This window comes from Solenopsis invicta, chromosome 9, assembly GCF_016802725.1.
Source record: "Solenopsis invicta isolate M01_SB chromosome 9, UNIL_Sinv_3.0, whole genome shotgun sequence".
NCBI classification, from domain to species: Eukaryota; Metazoa; Arthropoda; class Insecta; order Hymenoptera; family Formicidae; genus Solenopsis; species Solenopsis invicta.
Window position 1 is genome coordinate 9,310,710 of NC_052672.1, and position 20,883 is coordinate 9,331,592.

The following is a 20,883-nucleotide window of genomic DNA, read 5'->3' on the forward strand; positions in this document are numbered from 1 at the left end:
ACTATATGATGCAAAAAACCCTTTCGTTTATGCCTGGCAAGCAGCATTTCACATGTGAAAAATCGGCGTTCAACGTTTCTCGGCTTCAGTTCATATGGAACCCAGTTTCCTTGTTTTTGAATCATTCCCAATGATTTTAAGCGATGTGAAATTGCTGGTTGAGTCACTTCTAATGTAAGTACAAGTGCTTCTTGCGTTTAGCACGAATCTTCATCTAATAATGTTTCCAATTCCGCGTCTTCGTACACTTTCGGCCTTCCGCTACGTTCTTTGTCTTCGACGTCAAATTCACCGTTCTTAAACTTGTGAAACCACTCACGGCAACTTCTCTCACTTAAGGCAGCCTCACCATATGCTTCTACAAGCAATCGATGCGCCTCGGCTACAGATTTCTTCAAATTAAAGAAGTAAATCAAAAGCTCCCGCAAATGACGCTTATTCGGCTCAAAACTCGACATTTTCGCACGAAAAAAGATATATGATGCTGATACAAAATCGCTAATATTTTAAGGCTATGTTGTTGCCAGATGTCCAACCTTACGATATAACGTTTTACAACAGATAATTTCAACCATAACATACTAGTGGCGCCATTTTTTGTGAAACGGCGGAAACTTATTTATACTCCTAATATATGTGTGTGTGTGTGTGTGTGTGTGTGTGTGTGTGTGCGTGCGTGTGCGTGTGCGTGTGCGTGTGCGTGTGCGTGTGCGTGGGCGTGTGTGTGTGTGTGTAGCGGAATGCCAAAGTTATAGATTACCTTCACCACAGCACGAGTCCACCGTGTACTTTGCTCGCTCAAGTATATGGTGATTGGCAGACTTGTGTTGTGGTGAGGGTATTCTGTTAAGGAAGGAATATGATATTGTGAAAGTATATGTGAAAGAATGCAAAGATTAGAGGGGCCAAATTTAAGGAGACTCTACTGTATATATGTATGTATGTATGTGTGTATCTGTATATGTATACAGAGAGAGAGAGAGAGAGAGAGAGACAAAATAAAAGAGAAGAATAGGTAGTATTATGGTTATATATTTGTATTTCGTATAATAGCTTTGTTAATAAATAATAAAATTGAAACTTAACGTTTATATTTTTTAAAATGTTATGCAATAGATTTTAGATTCAAACTTTGTAACATATTTGTTATACTGAATGTTATTTATAAAAATACAGTGATATTACTCCATTATGTGTCGAAGAGAAACAAGGATGCTAATAAAGACCATTAAAAATAAATTAAAAGTTTTAATTTAACAAATAATAATGGAATCATATTAAAGCTAATGAAAGTACACTGATATTGTTCGCAAATTTGAGTTAATTCTTTGCAGCACAATCTGGCTCTGAAAGCTACACCTACCATCCAAGCTTGCTGATTACGAATCCAATGTTAAAAATTTAAAATAGTGGATCCAATATAGCGAACAAAATTATCAAAATCAACCGAATTTGCTTGAAACTTGTTATTTATGTGTTTTCGAGATCGCTGATTATTAAACCGATATCAAAAATACAAAAATCGAAATGCCAGATGTAATATGGCGAATTAATATAGTAAACTGTGTTATAAAAACACATGTTTAAATACTGTAACAAAATAATTTTAATGGTTAAAGTGGTTTTAGAATTCAACACGCATTATACAAAGTATCATGATATTTCAATACCCTAGATATATTCCACGCCCGCCGTTTTTCCTCTATCCTAAAATGTTTGAAAAAGCTCGAAAGTAAAAATATTTTGTAACAAATTTGACTATTGTATTAAATATTGGTATATTATTGTTACTACATAATGCTGCCAGTTAAACAAATAATTTTTAAAGTAATTACTGGAATTTGTTTAATATTCAATAATATACTTAACTATCCGTAGGTCTTATATCAGGCAAACGCTCAAGTCACATCTAATTTTTTTAATTGCACAGATCTAATATAAAAGATATATTTATAACTTTCTAACTTTTCACTTATAATCTTTTAGATAATCTAGATTATATTTGTACGGTTATTTTTTGTTTAATAAAATTTGTATTAAAGACTTTAAAAATGTTAACATATGGTATAGCTGAGAGCGGCGATTATGAAAGCAAATACGTACAATCGACGCGACACGCGCCGTTGCCTATTCTCACTAATTTTCTATTAACGAAGCGAGCGTTACATTGTTTTGTTTTTACAAGACTATGTTGATACAACGTGGACTGTATTTATTATTTTTATTTCTTTGATTAATTTATTTTTTCTTTCAACGATCAACTCAGTGTGATCTAAGAAAACTATAATCATACTAATATAGCGATACACATATAGACGTGACGCAGCGTTTGCACGAAAGTATTTATGTTCGTTTGTCGCACGAGAATAATGGAAGGCTAATAACGGAGGTAATACAAGTGCCACAATACCTACACGGGCCATAATACTACCTTTTTATTTATATACGAGTGTGTAAAATAACTTACGTGGGAACATATTCATAAATATATGAAATATAGCCAGTAAAAATAATTGAGCCTATTAAAAGCACACCTGACATTATAACAGCGGCATAGAAATACCTAAAATTTACAATACATATTTATTTAAATATATATGAAAACCGCAATACCTTAGGGGAGACTAGGACGAGTACTGATTTGATTTAAATAAAGTTTAAGGTTTAGAGAAAAATGTGTTACCTTGGAAGCATCGAAACTTATGTTATAAAAGAAATATTTTGCGATAACTTTTTTTATTTTTTCCATTATAAGTACTAGAGTCAATTAAGTGACTCTAATAATTAACATAAATAGAATGCAATGCCAACTTTGCCTCTTGAGCCCCAGTCTCCCCTACAATCTATTGGTTGGTTACTTACATAGTTGATAAAATTAATACCATTAAAACGATTACATGACTTTGCATATCGACAGCTAGATACCAGCTCCAACTCATGCACTGTAATAAAAGATTTTAGAAAGTTTTCTGTTTAATTGTATTTTTATTTTATTATTTTAATTTAAGACGATTTTAATTAAACGTGTACGTACCAATGTATCGACATCAAAGAAATTATTTATGTATAGAAGATTTCTCCACCAGTACTTTGCGCAAATTTCGTGCGACTTCTCGTTCATATAAATTTGTGATGTCTTATCAAGCCATTCTGAATTTACTTGCATTATTCCTAATACCATTATATAAACTGGTGTCAACCTTAACAAAATTTTAATTATTAATGAAAAAAAGTTACTCAATTATTAAAATTAAAAAATTGATTTTCAAACTTTATACATTACAAACATATATGTTTATTCCACTTATTAAATCAGTAATTTTATTAGAATTATTATTGTTTTCTTGTTGTTTGCAAATAATAGAAAAACGTACCGAAGAAATCTTTTTACTATATTGATCAAAAGTTCATTTAATTTTTCTCTATATTGAATTTGCTTAATCAGAATTTTGTTTGCTTTATCTCTCAAATACCAATGAGCCACCAAAAATCCACTTGCAAAAAAATAAATGTCTACTGATATAATTCCAATCAATGGATCAAATAAAAAACCATAATTTTCCATATTTCTCCAGAACCATACTATATTGTCTGCAAACGAAAATCAATTTTCATTATATGCAAAAAAGTAAAACAGGAGTATATTAGTATAATGAAAAATTGTTCATTACGTAGAAAAAAACCAAAATACTCGCCGAAAGAATCTACAGCAAAATATATACTGTGTAATGCAATTATAATACACATATTTAGAACTTTTAAGCCTTCAATGACTGGTATTGTGCCAGTACTTAATTTTGTATTAAACATTTCCCTCGTATTTGTATAAGCGGAGAAATGTATTAATACTTTTCTAATTAGTTTTATTTCCACTTCTCTGGATACATTTTTCATACCTAAATTATAATTCAAAACTTTTAATATTAACGTACAAATAAAAATGTTTAAGAATAAAAATAATATTAAGCAAGAAAAATTCATATAAGCGCGCGAATAAGCCATGCACAAAATAAGGGAAAGTGGGTGAAATCAAATTTATTCGCAGTTTTGCTCTCTATAAGGCACAAATAAAGTCCAATCGTAAAACCGAAGGTGCCGTTTGAGATTTAATTCCCTTCATTTTTGTTTCAGACCATTTTGACGTATCTCTCACCTGTATTGAATTATAATGAAAAATGTAAAAACGCTTTTTTCGCAGTTCTATTTGGCACCAGTGCAGTGGTTTCAAATCAAACTATCCGTGGTCCAAGTTGGATAAACCTATTTTTATTGACTTTTAGATAGAATTTTAAAAGATTTAATTGTATTTTTTTTATGTTAAGCAAAAACAAGCAATTTAATAGTTAAAAGCAAAAATTTTATTTGAAAAAGGAAAATTATATAATCAAACATTTTTCAGTCATGTTATGATATCGTTATTATATAATTAAAGTTGAGATAAATAAAATTCAATTATTCCGCGTCTGATAACTCATAATATTATACTATTATAATTTAACGTTTATAAGTTCACATTTGATCGGCTGATCACCAGTGCTGCGATCAAGTTGCAATCTCGAATTAAAAATTCGATTTGGACACAAGTCCTTTCGAACTTCGGAACAAATTTTACAATAAATCGCCACAAGTGATCACGAAACGCTTGATATTTTTAAATTCTACACTTTTTAATTATCCTAAATCAATTACTTTTCAAATTTTAGTACTTTTTAAATAATACAATAATTTAGAAAAATTTTCTTTTTTTTTAATTTTTACACGATGCAAGAAAATATACATATTCACATCTATTAATGAAAGTTATGACAGACATGATAATATCACGATACTCCGTTTCTTCACGATGTGTTAAACAAATTATAGAATAATAAAAGACTTAAAAATATGTTCATATATAAAATACATTGTAAGAATTACTGATAAATATTATCACTAGTATAAAATTGATATAAATATTGTAATGAAAATATTTAAAAAATATGTTTAAATTAACACCATTTTTGTAACAAAAATATATTTAATTGTTCTCTTAAAATTAACACAACCATTGCAACCAATATGTTTAAATATTCCCCTTAAATTAACACAACTATTGTAACAAACTGAGGCGAACCAAATTATAATAAATTTCCTGAATGTCAATTCTTTTTGTGTTGTAATAATCACTCAATTATGTATATGTACATTAATGATGAAATATACGTTTATATTGATGTTTACAGGAAGTCATATTGTTAAAATTTATTTTCTTTAATTTACCCCATCTTGTCTCGTCCCCTAAATATTACTCGTAGATCGCGCTTGATAGAATTCCGAGTTAAAGAGATTAGACTCGCTAGATCAAATTCGAACCGACGATCGCACGATTCCTGGAAATAGGTGTTAAAGCGTCTCATTATACGCTGATTCCAGAGTCACGAAAGTGCGTTCGACTTTGTGACTCACGTCCCTTTAGTGCGGCCACGAGAAAAGCTTTTGTTGCGTCTTGATCTGCCTTACCCAACTCCCAGATATCTTTTTAATAAATACTTCTTCCCTAAGGCTGGACGTAACAGTATTAATTTAAGTTAAAAAGATTCTTTTTGGAACACGACCCGATTTAGCCCACTCTCCCTTATAGTAAAAAATGTTATTCTGTTACTTATTATTTATTTAAAATAATAGTTCAGTTAAAACAAAGTGATAAATTATTCAATAAATAGTTAAATAAGAAATTAATGGTTTGATAAAAAATTAAAAATTTAATACGAAAAAGTGAATCTAATTTTCAGAAAATGAAAATTGTAATATATATTAAACTTGCGAGGAATTTGTTAAAGTAAAAATTTTGAGCAATTTTAATTTAATACACTTACTATCATCCATTTTATTCATTTCATTTTTTTTTACATTTTCTTGATGGATGAACACATCATATATCGTTCCGATTATTGTCATGAAACAAAATCCTAAACCTAGACTGTAAATAGAATATTGCCATAATTTAGTCTTTATACTCTTGTAAGAGGTAAAAATAAAAATTTTTTTTATAATATTACTACATATTCTTGTTATATGATATTATTATGTGAAATAATTGTTATTTTTTCTTAAAACTTACCAGATAAAAAATAACGCACCACCAGATAGTTGCTTGATATCGTATTTTAAATCTTTAACCTGAATCAGATTGAGGTCAGCGGAATATATATCAAATGTTAAATTAACTCTGTCATATAACATTTTTTCCAAAATAAAACTTATATTATTTATTGAGCAGGATGATGGCAGACATAATCCTAGAGTTATCACATCCTAGGGTAAAACTATATGTCAAAAAGAGCGTCCTTTTATCGATATCAAATAATAGTTTTATAATCTTACCTGTTGAAACATATATGTACGATATTGAAGGGTGTTGTTATGTCTAAAATGAGCGATAAAATAGTTGGTTTCAAAAGGCTGAAATTCTTGTTGCGGATCATTATCGCGATATATTTCCCGAGGTAAGATCGTAGTGCTTTTATTTATTGTATCTAAACACTGACTACGACTACCTAGCCAGTAATTATTCCCGTAAAAGAAGCCGGATTTATATCCACCACTGGAATCTAAAACTAAAAATAAAATTAGGCTATTTTAATTTCTTTGAATAATTTTAATTATTTGATAAAAAATATTTTTAATTCGGCTCTCGTTTCTTGTCTTTATTTGACTTTGTGAAATATCAATTTCACTTATTACGAAATAAAAAAATATGCTTTCTGTTCAGAAATCTAGAGTGATAAAGATATTTAATATCACAGACCTATATGAGTAACAGGGAAGATAAGTAAAAACCTAATAGCACAAGACGTCCTTAGGATGATCCTAAATCCATTCTGAATGCTCAGGAACGGATTCTGAGCATTATACTAGGGTGACAATTTCAAGATTTTACAAGAAACGTTAAATAAGCATCTTTAGACATCCCCATGCTAATAAAGGAAATAAGGGTAGCGAGCTAAGATTAATATTTTCAATTAATTATGTAAGTCAATGTTATGTAGGATTAATTATGTAGAAGAATATAAACAAACGATTCTTGCATGGTATCTTGTGCTATATTGAAAGAGTGATCTCAAAATCGGTGGTATTTTAGCCATTTTTGATCCCGCGATTTTGAAACTGAATTGTGTGCTGAATATCTTAGTATAACATATTAATCACAAAAAATTTTCAAATTGATCGTATTATTAAGAGACGTGAAGGTTTAAAGTAAGCAAAATTCGTTAAAGCGTTGGCTTACACGTTTTTGTGAATTTTTATATTTGTGCGATTATTTATTTCATATCTAGAAGTTTTGCTAACAGCTAAAACGAATTTGAAATCAGATACAAAATTAAAAATGGCGGATTTAATATGATATATATTTTTAAAATGTTTTAATTTTTGTAAAAAATATCTAGTAGTTTCTTCGGCCTCTGATTAAAATAGCTACTGATTGAAAGATACCTGTTTAACAATACATAATATTGAACTAATATCATGATATTGTACAAATGTATATGCGATGCCGTGATATTATATGTTATTATATGTTATTTGTCTATAATTGGTTTTAACGATGTTACCATCTGCATTTTTGAGTTGCAAGACAGTTATAAGAAAAGTTACAAAGTTTTAAAAAAACTGTATAAACATTTCTATAACTGTTATCCTATTTTAAGTTAGCAGTTTGAAAATCGTTATCTTCTGTTGCAAGCCGCGCATATAATAAACAAATAATAATAATAACAAATATTTAAATGCGACTTATTTAATGAGTGCTTTGTCTATAAAAAATATAGTTATTCCAAAAAATCGATACATATAATTTTTGTATAATTTAGAAGTTGAATAATATTATAATATGGTATAATAAACTACAATGAAAATAATAAAATTATATATACTTCAAATTTTCATAAAAACGGTTTACTTATCTACTTTGTTACAAATTTTTATTACATTAAATAAACGTGTTCTCAAATCAATTTTAATTTCCTAACTCCTTTTTCCTTACATACTTTTTATGGCACACCTTTTAAACATATATGCATAAAGCACGTTTTTAACGATAAATTAAAAAATGGATCTTATTTAACGCTTAGTACTGAGTTTTATTCGACTCAAGTACTTTATGGGATTTCATATTCTCATTTTGTCATTTTATTTTATCTATTTTAAATGTCCATTTTATCGTGTATTTAGTGTATCACGATTTTGAAAAATACTTTTTTTAAGATATTATGTCTTTAAATTAATTTTTTGCACAAAATATATTTTACAAAATATTCCAGATTATAACAAATGTAATTGGAATAATTTGGATAACGCTTTATTTTGATGGCATTGTTTTTAGTAATAAAACCCTTACTTTACATAAAAAATATATAATAAACAATAATAAGTTAAATCGGAATGACAAAATTAAAATACAAAATTAGAAGCCACATGTCAGTCACAATGGTTTTTAGAGTCGAATAATAATTTTTAATTTTTACAAAATCTCCAATTTAACTACGCGCCGCACGTTCATCGGACTTGAAATATAGTCATAAAACCTGAATATATAATATTAATACTTTTAGAAACATATATAAGATCCTCTCTCCCTGAAAAAACTTATATTGATTATCACGAAAAAATATCATCACATTTCTCGGTGATCGAAGTGGTAGGACACCTATACGGAATGCGGGAGATCCAGGTTCGAACCATGGCTGAAGTTTATTTTTAATAAAATATACAGCTTTATAGTTTTTCTTGAAAGAGAGGATATGCGACGAATATGTGGCGCACAATTTATGTTGGAGATTGTAAAAATTAAAAATTATTGTATTATTTGGAACTATATGAACCGTTGTGACTGATATAGACCTTCTAATATATATAGTAATATAATTATAAATTTATAAATACAAAAACATTTGTACTTTATATAAATAAAACATTATTATATAAAAATATAAAATGTTTTATTTATATAAAATATAAATCTTATTTAATTTATAATTCGATTTACGATCTAAAGGTTCAAGTATTAATATGATTACGATTAAGAATATCTACCTTTTAAACTCCACAGTATTTGTTGATCAACAGCGTCTCGGAAGTTTTGCAACTCTTTTCCGCATTTCGTTGTGTTGAGAAGGTCGGCTTTTAAAGCCATTGCATAAACGGGCATTTGAACACGAACACTACATTCCTGAGTGTGTACAGAAACACAAAATAATCCCACTAAGCTTATAGAGACACACCAAGTAAACAAACTTTGTTGGTGTAACATCTTGCGCTTGGATAACTTGAAATTGCCTAGATAAAGATAAGATTAATTACACATAAATGCATCTTAGATAAAATAAAAATGATTTAATTTTAATTTATTTATGTAGAAAAAAGATAACTTTATCTTTTATCTGTATAAATTAATTAAATCTAATAAGTATCAGATATGCAACAGTTTGTCAAATACTGGTTATGTTCGTTAGTTCATTCAGTTCGTTAGTTTATTCAGTTTTTAAATATCAGTTTTTACATAGAAAACTCACTAAGAAAATGAATAGACATAAGTGCTATCAGTAGTGATGAGTAATCCAAATTTTTCATCAATTTGTCAAATATTAATTATATTCTTCGGTTCATATTTATTTCTTAACTATTAGTTTCTGTTCTAAAAAAGTGATTAAACTTATAAGATAAAGATGAAGATAATATATGTTATTAATAACCTAGTGTAGGCAATAAGAACGTTGAACACATGAGACGTGCGTGACTCGACGATGCGCGGATCGATTGCACAGAGAGTGATCTCCTTGCGCGACGGTTCGATAGGCAGTCAGTCGCTCGGGATCAGTCGGACTAATAAGATTTGTACACGAACGCGAGTTTCTCAATCCTGTTCTGTAAGGCATAAGCCGTTCCGCATTAAAGGAAACGATACCTTTTATACCTGGACTCGAGTTGTATTATTTTACGTGGCCTTCCTAACGTACCGTTCTTGATCGAAGGAATTATTAATCCGACATATAATAATCTCCTACAAATTCAGAAGTGGGATTCGGAGTATTCGGAGTATTCGCGGTGTCGAATCGAATTTGAGAACACACTCTTGGAGTGATTTTACAGTGTCTGACTCTGAATGTGAGACTCGCGTTGCAGTGAACTTACGAACCGCGGAATTGTTTGACAGCGGTCGGCTTTGTGATCCCGCGACTTGATTGTTAATTGCCGCGATTGTCGCGAATTGTTAACGGCCAAATTTGAACGTTGTTTTGTTCGGTGCCGTTGTGACATTGAAGTAGTATACTTGAAAATACCGTCGGCGGGTGATCTTGTTGACGGGCGACGGTGGGTACTTCCCGCTGTTATTGTATCGGGTAAGCAGTGATTCGGCTGCATGACTCGAGATTTGGGGTGGTGATGTATTGTTACTGTGAGGATGGAACGGTCACCTCAAGAACGATTTAACCGTCGTGAATTTGAAGGATATCGCGCGGCAGATCGGAGTGTCTACGAGTGGCACAAAGGTTGAATTAGTGGCGCGGATATTGGCGGACGATGAGGACTAGTGGCGAGATGCATATGAGCATCTCGTGGGGAGTGAGACGCGAGGGTCGTCGGCGGGCGTGAATGCGGATATGTCGGAGCAGTAGTCGAGTTCTGGTGGTAGAATGCCGTTGCCGTCAGATTGGAGGGAGAGAGAGATAGAGATGTTGAGACGTGAGAAAGCTCTTTTAGAGCGAGAATTGAGTCTCGCCCGTCGGGAAGCGAGAATGGAACTGAACGCTGAGAGCAGCGATAGCGACTACTGCATTGATTCAAGAGTCAACATCCGCATCATTAGCAATTTATTGAGTGAGTTTCGCGGCGATTGCGACAGCTTCAAAACCTGGAAGAAACAAGTTGAACTTTTGCGTGAAATATACCGATTAGACGAGAATTTGACTAGGATATTGATCAATTTGAGATTGAAAAACAAAGCCTTGACCTGGTTTTACTCAAAACCAGAGCATCTACGGTTGAATGCGGCAGATTTGCTGTCGGAGATGTCTCGCATGTTCAATAATCGCCTCAGTACGCTGGCATTGAGGCGTGATTTTGAGAAGCGGAAATGGCGGGGCAACGAAACCTTTGCGGAATATTATCACGAGAAGGTGGTTCTAAGGTGGAGGTGGCTAACAGAGCATCTGTCGGCGAGCAGGAGTTCGTTAACCGCTTAATTGACGGGGTGCAAGACATGCAAATGCGGAATCAGGCGCGGATGCATCGCTTCAAGTCGGCGGCGGACGTGTTGGATGCGTTGGATGGTGGGACCGTTGACGGCGGGGAGCGAGCTGCGAGGGGTCAGCGACCAGCGCTGAAGGTCGGAGGAAGAGGAACATCTACGATGAAAGGCAATACTGTCCGTTGCTATAATTGTGGGGCAACTGGACATTTCTTTAGGGATTGCAAGGGGGAACAAAAGCGGGCGAAGGGCTCGTGCTTCGGGTGTGGCAGTTTGGAGCATCGCGTGAAGGAGTGTCCGAAGTCGCGGCCGAAAGCAGAGAATACGGCGAGCGTGGTCCAGGCGATCTTGCCAAGTGTTCCATACCTGGTAACTCTTGCGTATCGGGTTGCGGACGCGTCCGGTAGCGTATGTAAATATTCATTGATGGCGATGATTGATTCAGGGTCCCCCATTAGCTTAATTAAATGCGATTTTGTACCGACTCATGTTCGTGCGCCGTTTGTCAAACAACAATCTTTTTTTGGTATTAACGGAACTAAGTTGGAAATATTGGGGACCTTCGAGGATGTCATTGAAGTCAATGATATCGAGTTGAAAATTAATTTTTTTGTTGTGCCGGATACAGCGATAACATGTGCTGCCTTTCTCGGTAGAGACTTTACATCGTCGCCGGTAGTAGAGATAACCTTGGGGGAAAAATTTAGGGTATCAAAGGCAAATTCGCGAACGGCGGATAGTCCGGATTTTTTGAAGCAAATTTTAACCATATTGTATGTCGACCGCCCATCGTCGGTGGCCGAGACGATAAACATTAATCCGCAAATTGATTTTAAAACCAAAAAACGCATTGAAAAATCGTATAATAACAAAAATATTATTGATGCAGGAGTTGCAAATCCTCAAAAAGAAATTGAAATGAGTATAAATTTGACGTATGATCGGCCTATCAGTTTTAGACCGCAAAGACTCTCGTTTGCCGTTAAAGAAAAATTAAAACAAATATTAGATAAACTGTTACAAGAGAAAATAATAAGATCATGCAATTCGCCGTACGCTTTTCCAATTGTACTCGTACGTAAGAAAGACGGCGAACCGCGATTATGCGTCGATTATCGCGAACTTAATAAGATAACAGTGAAGGATAATTTTTTGACACCTTTGATCGATGATCACTTGGACAGTTTGCGCGGAAAATCCTATTTTTCTAGACTCGACTTGAGAAACGGATTCCACCACGCTAAGGTTGCCGACGGGGCAGTGAAATATACGTCTTTTGTGACCCTCTTGGATCAATTTGAATTTTTAAAAACGCCTTTTGGGTTAATGAATACTCCGCGTATTTTTCAGCGATATATTAACGGCATTTTCTGTGATTTGATTCGGGAGAATAAAATATTGATATATCTTGACGATATATTAATTGCGACCGAGAATGTTGGCGGGCATTTGGAGATTCTTTGTGAAGTCTTCAATTTGGCTCGGCGGCACGAGTTGCAGTTTTGCTTAGACAAATGTTCGTTCCTATATCGCGAGATTATTTATCTTGGTTATTTGATTGACGAGAGCGGCATTCGCCCCAGCGCTACGAATGTGGAATCTGTTGTCCGGTACCACGTAACGCAAAAGAGCTCCATTGTTTTGTAGGCCTTGCGAGTTATTTCCGTAGATTCATAAAAAATTTTTCGGTCATCGCGAAACCACTTTATGACTTAATAAGAAATAATGTACCTTTTAAGTTTGGACCAGAGAAAAATCGTATATTTGAATCGATAAAAAATTTGTTATCACAGCCGATTCTTGCCATTTATTCGCCGAGATTGGCAACGGAGCTGCATTGTGATGCCAGCGCAGTCGGATTCGGTGCAATTTTACTACAAAGACAGGACGACGGTACGATGAGACCCATATCTTATTTTAGTCGCAGAATCACAGCGACTGAAGCACGATACCACAGCATCGAGCTGGAGTGTTTGGCAGCTGTGTACACAATCAAAAGATATCATATTTACCTGTCGGAAATTTCGTTTATTATTGTTACGGACTGCGATAGTTTTCGCCTCGCGCTAAACAAACAAACTGTTAACCCGCGTATTTCGAGATGGGCGATGTTTCTACAAGGTTATGATTATAAGATCGAGCATCGCCCGTGCAGGCGAATATTACATGTCGACGCACTGAGCCGCTGTAACAGCATACTAGTTTTGGAGGCCAATACTTTTGAACAGACATTGTCGATTCGACAAAATAAAAACAAAGAAATTTGTGAAATTTGGAATAAACTAGAAAACAGTGAAAATAAATTTTATGAGCTAAGAGACGGTTTGGTTTACCGAAAAGTTAAGAATGAAAAGTTGTTGTTCTATGTTCCGGAGTGTATGGAGGTAAATGTAATTAAAACTTGTCATGACGATTTGGGCTATCTCGGGGTCGATAAAGTTGTCAATAACATAATGAAAGTCTATTGGTTTCCAAACTTAAGAGGAAAAGTGTGGGAATATATATCGAATTACCTGAAATGTATCGAATTCTCCCCAATTCTCAGGAAAAAAGAAGGATATTTACATAATATCCCGAAAGAGAAATTGCCGTTTCAAACGCTACACGTCGATCATTACGGACCATTAGAAAAAACAGGGAAAGGCTATCGATATATTTTCTCTCTTTGATAAATGGATTTACGAGATTCATAAAATTATATCTATGTAAAACAACAAAGACTTGAGGAAGTAATTCGACACCTGAAAGTTTATTTTCGCGCATACAATAAGCCTAGGCGCCTGATAAGCGATCGTGGAACGTGTTTTACGTCGCAGGCGTTCGAAAAATTCGTAAATGAGGAATCTATCAATCACACTTTGATTGCGGTCGGTACTCCACGCACTAACGGACAAGATGAGCGCTTTAATCGTGTCTTTACGCCAACATTAGCAAAATTGTGCGATACACCGGAAAAATGAGACAACGCACTGGAAAGTGTCGAATTTGCTCTAAACAACACACGCTGCAAAAGTATAGATAACACCCCTAGTCGGTTGTTATTTGGAATCGATCAGGTAGGAGTCGTAGGAGACGAAATTCGTATTCTACTGGACCAATATTTTGATGATGATAGAAATTTGGGTGCTACTCGGGATCGCGCGGCGAGCGTTATCGAAAAGTGTCAGCGAGCGAACAAAATTCATTATAATAGCAAACGGAAGCGTGCGACTACCTATAAAGTGGGTGATTATGTGGTAATCATCAATACCGACACAACGCCGGGAGTAAATAAAAAGCTGATCCCTAAATTTAAAGGCCCATATGTCATAAAAACTGTATTAGACAATGATCGTTATATTGTATCTGATATTGAGGATTTTTAGGTAACTCAAATGCCATACACGGGAACTGTAAGCGCAGACCATATGAAAATGTATAGTAAGGATTAGAGCGTTAATTATATTGTATTTTGTATTTAATTAGCATATGTAGGTATTTAAATTTTGACGAGTATTGACTGTACTATATATTTTATTTTTGCATGGCCAAGACGGCCATATTGTTGGGCTGGCCGAACTGTAGGCAATAAGAACGTTGAACACATGAGACGTGCGTGACTCGGCGATGCGCGGATCGATTGCGCGGAGAGTAATCTCCTTGCGCAACGGTTCGATAGGCAGTCAGTCGCTCGGGATCAGTCGGACTAATAATATTTGTACACGGACGCGAGTTTCTCAATCCTGTTCTGTAAGGCATAAGCCGTTCCGCATTAAAGGAAACGATACCTTTTATACCTGACTCGAGTTGTATTATTTTACGTGGCCTTCCTAACGTATCGTTCTTGATCGAAGGAATTATTAATCCGACATATAATAATCTCCTACACTAGATAAAGATAAGATTAAGCTTTTTCTTCATCTAGATGATTATTTAAATAAATTTATGTATATGTAGATGACAGCAAACACTGTGTAACATATAAGACTTTTGCCTGTAGCAGTTACTCTTAATTTTTCGTTATTGTAAGCTATAGTAAATACATGTACAATGATGATTAGTTTATGGAAAATTATATTTTAGTGTAGCACAATTTTGATATGAAATGTAAAATATTTTGTAAATTGTTCTTCTGGTAAATATACTTTAATACTTTTACGCAAAGAATGAGATAAACCAATTGATGCAAAAGAATACAAAGTTTCTTTATAAAAAATTATGTAATTTGCATTCGCATATTTTTTTAACGAAATCATTCAGGATTCAGAGATTAAAAAGTTACTGAATATGCTATCGCTAGAATTCTTTTCAAAATATAGGCCTTAAACTTTAGTATTAAAATTATTAAGAACTGTCGCTAGAAAATTGCGATAAATTATAATCAGCACAATATTATTTCTTCGAGTATCGTATCGTGTTTAATATGAAATGTGTAAAAAAAATGGTAATTGTTCAAATTTTTTTTTTTTAAATTACACATAATGTAAGATTTGAATAGGTTTTTTATTTTATATAAATTACTATTTTTTATTTTTATAAATTATCAATTAATATAAATATTAATTATTCTTTTCTATGTAAAATTATTTAAATTTTAAATTCTAATAACATATAAAATTTTATTTATATTTTAATTATAAAATAAGTTTTTTAAATAAGAAAGAATTAAATCTTATATATATTTTCTTCCTATTAATTAAATTTTATATATACTTTTAATTATAAAATTAATATATAAATAATACTGTAACTATAGTAATTCGATTATATTTAAATATTATAATAATAATAAAATATTTTAATATTTTTCTAAATATGAATAATCTCTATCTATTGTTTTTCAATAAACACTTCGATAATTTTAAACATTTATATTTATTTTCAATTTTTCTTATTCTTTTTGCAAGTCTAATTCTTACATACATATATGTATATGTAGGAATTAGGCTTGAAGAATAATAAAAAAAGTTGCAGAGAAATTTTCGGAAGTATCTTGTTAATCCAAAGAAACTTGCAACTTGGAGTTTTGATATTAGTTCCGGAAAATTAATGACAGTTTTGATCTTTGATTTAGCGAACTGGACGAACATGACTATTTTCTATCACATATCTTAAAAATTCAATTCTTGTCTTGAGAAAATTGTTTTTGTGTCATTAATATTTAATCCGTGTTCTTCTGTTGTTTTAAGAGTCTTGACTAATTTTTCATAACCGTCTTCGTTACTATTTCCGGGTTAAAATAAATCTTAGGGGAAAGTAGGGTTATTGTACGCACTGGGTAATTGTACACTTCGTGATTTGGCAACTTCCCGATGAATAGAGATTATATCCCGACGACGTTTGTAGGCTGAAGATATTTTTTTAATATATAAATATAAGGTCGGTATATACGCCGTAGCTATCGAAAATTTAATTTATCAAGTATTATTTTCTATGTTTAAGGAAAATAAGTTATACCAATGAAAACTTTATACTGTTTACTATTATAAAAAAATTTTAAATATAAAATATTTTTTTTCTTATACTTGAAAAAGAAACTTAAAAAGACCCTTGCATTTTTGTCATATAAAAAAAGTGGCGGGATTTACGACTACTCACGTGTAAGATAAACGACGCATCGATAATTTACAAATAACATTACAAATAACAAATATGATATAAAATAACATAATGACTTACAAAATGCGTTTACAAAGTTTATTAGGGAATAAGAATAGTAAATATGTATACAAAGTAATAATAATGCAATATTGAAGAAATTAATATGCACAGATATCAACAGAGTGCAGATATGTGCGCATTGTGTTCTCAACATAGCGCTCAACATAGAGTAAATGCTGCTTTCCACGCAGTGTCTGTATTACGGTAAATCCCGCTCGCTGAAAAGGCCGTATATTTTAAACAAGATACTAAACTAAATAAAAAATACAAGAGCTATGCACTTATATCTTGGTTGTATTCCTTTATTATCGCTCTACATTTACACATCATGAAATAATCATTATGCCTTTTACATTTCCTGCAGTAACCATTTTACGTAGATGGTAATACACGATTGCTCTACTTCTACATGAAAAAATTAATTTAATTCACAATATTTTCGTTAATATTAACAATAAAGAACTGTAATTACAATACAATACTAATATAACATAAAGGCACATAACAAAGTGGTTGTCAACAATCTATGTGTATTCCTTCTATTGTTTCTAACTGCTGCGGCGTACATCTCCCCGCGGCGTAAATACTGACTTTACCCTACGTTATACCATTTAAAAACGTAGTTAATTGAAAAAGTAAGAAAAAGTAAAATAACGATTTTTGTTGCGATTTCGGCGTTCAAAAAATAAGTCCGTATTTTTAATTTATTTATTTAATTTGTTATACCTAACAAAAGTACGTTTCTTTTTTGCGTTTTTTGAGCTATTGTTTATTAATTAAATAGTTATTGAGTGATTGTTTTTTTATCAAATCAAGTCCGCAGTGGACAATTTTACGCATTCATCTTGAAAGGCGTGATACCACGTGAGACCAACTGTAGTGCCACTAATACAGTGTAGTGCAGCTAAAATAATGGACTATAACCTCATTTTTCCTCCGCGTACATTTATCCAACCGCGCGTACAATTACCAAGGTGCGAGAAACTTTTTCGTTTATCCACTTGCCTCTTTTTGTTGAATATAGCATTACCAAATGAAAGATTGTTCAATATGACAATACATAATGATAAAAAAATGTTTAAAGTTTCTATTTCTGTACTCGTATCGATTTCAACTTCAAAAATCACTTTACTGTGATAAATTTCCCTTAGGTGCGTGCAATTTATCTACTTTCCCCTATCTTAGGATGCATTCTACGGCGTAACAATATCATGCAGTTATGCCTGTGTGTCGGTTTCTGATTTTCTTTTGTGAACGTTATCGTTTTTCATGCACATAATTTTTAGTTTCGTTTCTGCTTACGAAGGAATAAGAGAAGAGGAGGAAGTAAGACGAATAATAAAAGGGGAGAATACAGAGGAAAACAGAGATGAAGAAATAGCTGGGAAAAAGCAGGAGGAAAGTGAAATAGAAGAAGAGCGGGAAGCAGTAAATGATGATAAAGACGGGTGGAGACGGAGGAAAAGGAAAATGAGGAAGAGGAGGAAAGAGAAACTATGGCAGAAGAGAGGGGGGAAGTTAGAGCTCAGAGCTGCATCTCCTGAGTACTAAAGAAATTATGTATTGAACTTTTCAAGAATATACTTTTTAACTTGTAAACTGTGTACTTCAACTCTTTTACTTATCACCTTTCCTTCAATCCTTAACAAAATGCGAAAAAATGATAACTGCAGCGGTGGGGATAGAGTGGGTAAGAGCCAGCGCGTGTAGAAAGAACAATTACTTCACGATTGACAGCGGTGGCTAACACCAGCGGGCGGCGGACCCACGCACAAAAGAGCGTCAGCGGGTGGAGAACCTCTCAAAAGATAGTTTACTTAAAATGCATTTAGCCTTTTTGACTTAAAACAAATGCACTTTGATTTAAAACGCATTTAGTCATTAGTCATTAAGTCTTATCTTATCAATGCGCTCATCGCGGGTGATATCTTCCCCTGCCCCGCACTCCTTCATTGCCCCGTGCACTTGTACCCACTCTATCTATCTACTGATTGTGAAGCATCATATGTAGGGCAAGCACGTAGATTATAGAAAAATAGAATAGATGAACATAGAAATTACATTTAAAAAAGCCACGACACAAACTTCAGTTATTACGGAACATCGTATAGAATTCTCCCATGAATTTGACTGAAATAGGATCGAAATTTTGAATGAGGAGCTACAATTTAACAAAAGGCTCATGTCTGAAATGATATAGGGTAAGGTTGCTGATATCGCACCGACTCCTAAATCACACCACCTCGCTTATAAATTCAACCACAATACTGGTACACTGTTTGTGAAACTATTTGGAAACTACATAATATTACAATTATTCTTCATTGAACTCGACATGTTAAGAACAATAGAAATTTTGTTATTAATATTTATAGAAAAATCGTATCTTTGCTGCTATTTTTCAACATATTTCGTAGCTTGATTGCAAAACAGGTAAAATAAATAATCTAAATTTTGATAATTTGTAATGATTACAATATTATTATAATTAGATTGACAAAGTTCAAATAACTTTGTGTTCTTATTTATAAATTACATAAATGAAGTTTTACAATATGTTTTAGTTTCCTAAATCTCACCATGTCTTATTGATGGTTTCCTAAATTGCACTATTACTTTAATAGTGGTTATATATATAAAATCAAATATATTATAATAATCATATAGAGCATATATTATAACAATATTGCCGTAATGTAGTAATGTTATTGCAATATTATTGAAAAATTATTGATAACATTGACAGAAATTATACTCAGTTTATAGTATTTAGCTTCAATATTAATAAAATTATACTTATTTAATGCATTTTTGCTCAAAAATGAAGAATCTAGCAGAAAAAGTATCGCTTTACCCCAGAAAGAGTAATATTAACGTGTGGTGCGATTTAGGAGGCTATCTAAATCGCACTATCTTAAGGTGTATTAGAAATAGTCATTTAAAAATTAATAACATTACATAAAATTAAGAAAAGATAAATATAAAAGTAGAAATGTTGTATTTTATTATGACGTAAGAAAATTAAAAATATTCCTTATAATTTCTTAGTTATAAGCCTTTATGTCAAAAGGTGCAATTTCGGCAACCTCAGCCTATGTAAAACGCAAAAAAAGGACTAAATTTACAAATTGATAACAAGCTTCTTGAATATATCTCAATTTTATACGTTGACTTTAAATCTTTCTAAACACCAATACTGTGTAAGTGTTGGGAACAAAAGAGAGAGAAGATATGTATATATATATATGTATATATATATATATATATATGTATATATAAATGTATGTATGTATGTACGTATGTATGTATGTATGTACAGGGTGTCCCAGAATCCGTAGAAGAGTTTCTTGTAAACAAATTCTTTGGAATATTCTGACAAGAAAAAGTTTCGAGATGTTCTCCGATTTTGACAAGCTTTTAATATGTTGTTGTACAGATAAAATTAAGAGACACGTATTTTTCTATACATACCCGTTTCCCCTTTGGCTTCTTAAATCTACGGTTATCAGAGCGTCGGCTTACAAAAGCAGGTGGTCGTCTTCTGCGGGACGTCTTCGCCTCTGGGCGAAACCTCTCTGACGGCACGCACAACAGTAATGGATCGATCCAGCGCCGGAAAGCTAATGGATAGCAATCGATAGTTCGTTCTTTTTGTCTTTTTGGGTTTGGAGTCATTAAATATTGCAGAAGTGACAAACTGCGGGGTTCTTATCTCTGCTGTGACACACACACACACACACACACACACACACACACACACACACACACACACACACATATACACACATACACAGTAAAGAGGGTTTGGAGTCGTCAAATACTGCAGAAGTGACGAACTGTGGGCTCCTTATCTCTGCTGTGACACACACACACACACACACATACACAGTAAAGAAGGTTTGGAGTCGTTAAATACTGCAGAAGTGACGAACTGTGGGCTCCTTATCTCTGCTGTGACACATACATACACACACACACACACACACACACAAACGCACACACGCACGCGCGAGCGC

At 32.8% G+C, this 20,883-nt stretch overlaps 1 protein-coding gene across 1 annotated transcript in view; it reads right to left on the reverse strand.

Moving 5' to 3' along the window:
• Positions 1–20,635, reverse strand: part of LOC105194014 (nose resistant to fluoxetine protein 6) — a 25,054-nt gene extending 4,419 nt beyond the window's left edge. Inside the window, exons 1-9 of the mRNA XM_039453263.1 lie at positions 20,339–20,635; positions 9,073–9,315; positions 6,364–6,596; positions 6,101–6,294; positions 5,856–5,959; positions 3,375–3,603; positions 3,035–3,200; positions 2,863–2,942; positions 2,468–2,563 (exon numbers count right to left, since the gene is read on the reverse strand). Coding sequence (XP_039309197.1) covers positions 2,468–2,563; positions 2,863–2,942; positions 3,035–3,200; positions 3,375–3,603; positions 5,856–5,959; positions 6,101–6,294; positions 6,364–6,596; positions 9,073–9,289 — 1,319 coding nt within the window. The 5' untranslated portion in view covers positions 9,290–9,315; positions 20,339–20,635. The remainder of the gene's footprint in view (positions 1–2,467; positions 2,564–2,862; positions 2,943–3,034; positions 3,201–3,374; positions 3,604–5,855; positions 5,960–6,100; positions 6,295–6,363; positions 6,597–9,072; positions 9,316–20,338) is intronic.
• Positions 20,636–20,883: the final 248 nt, after the last annotated feature.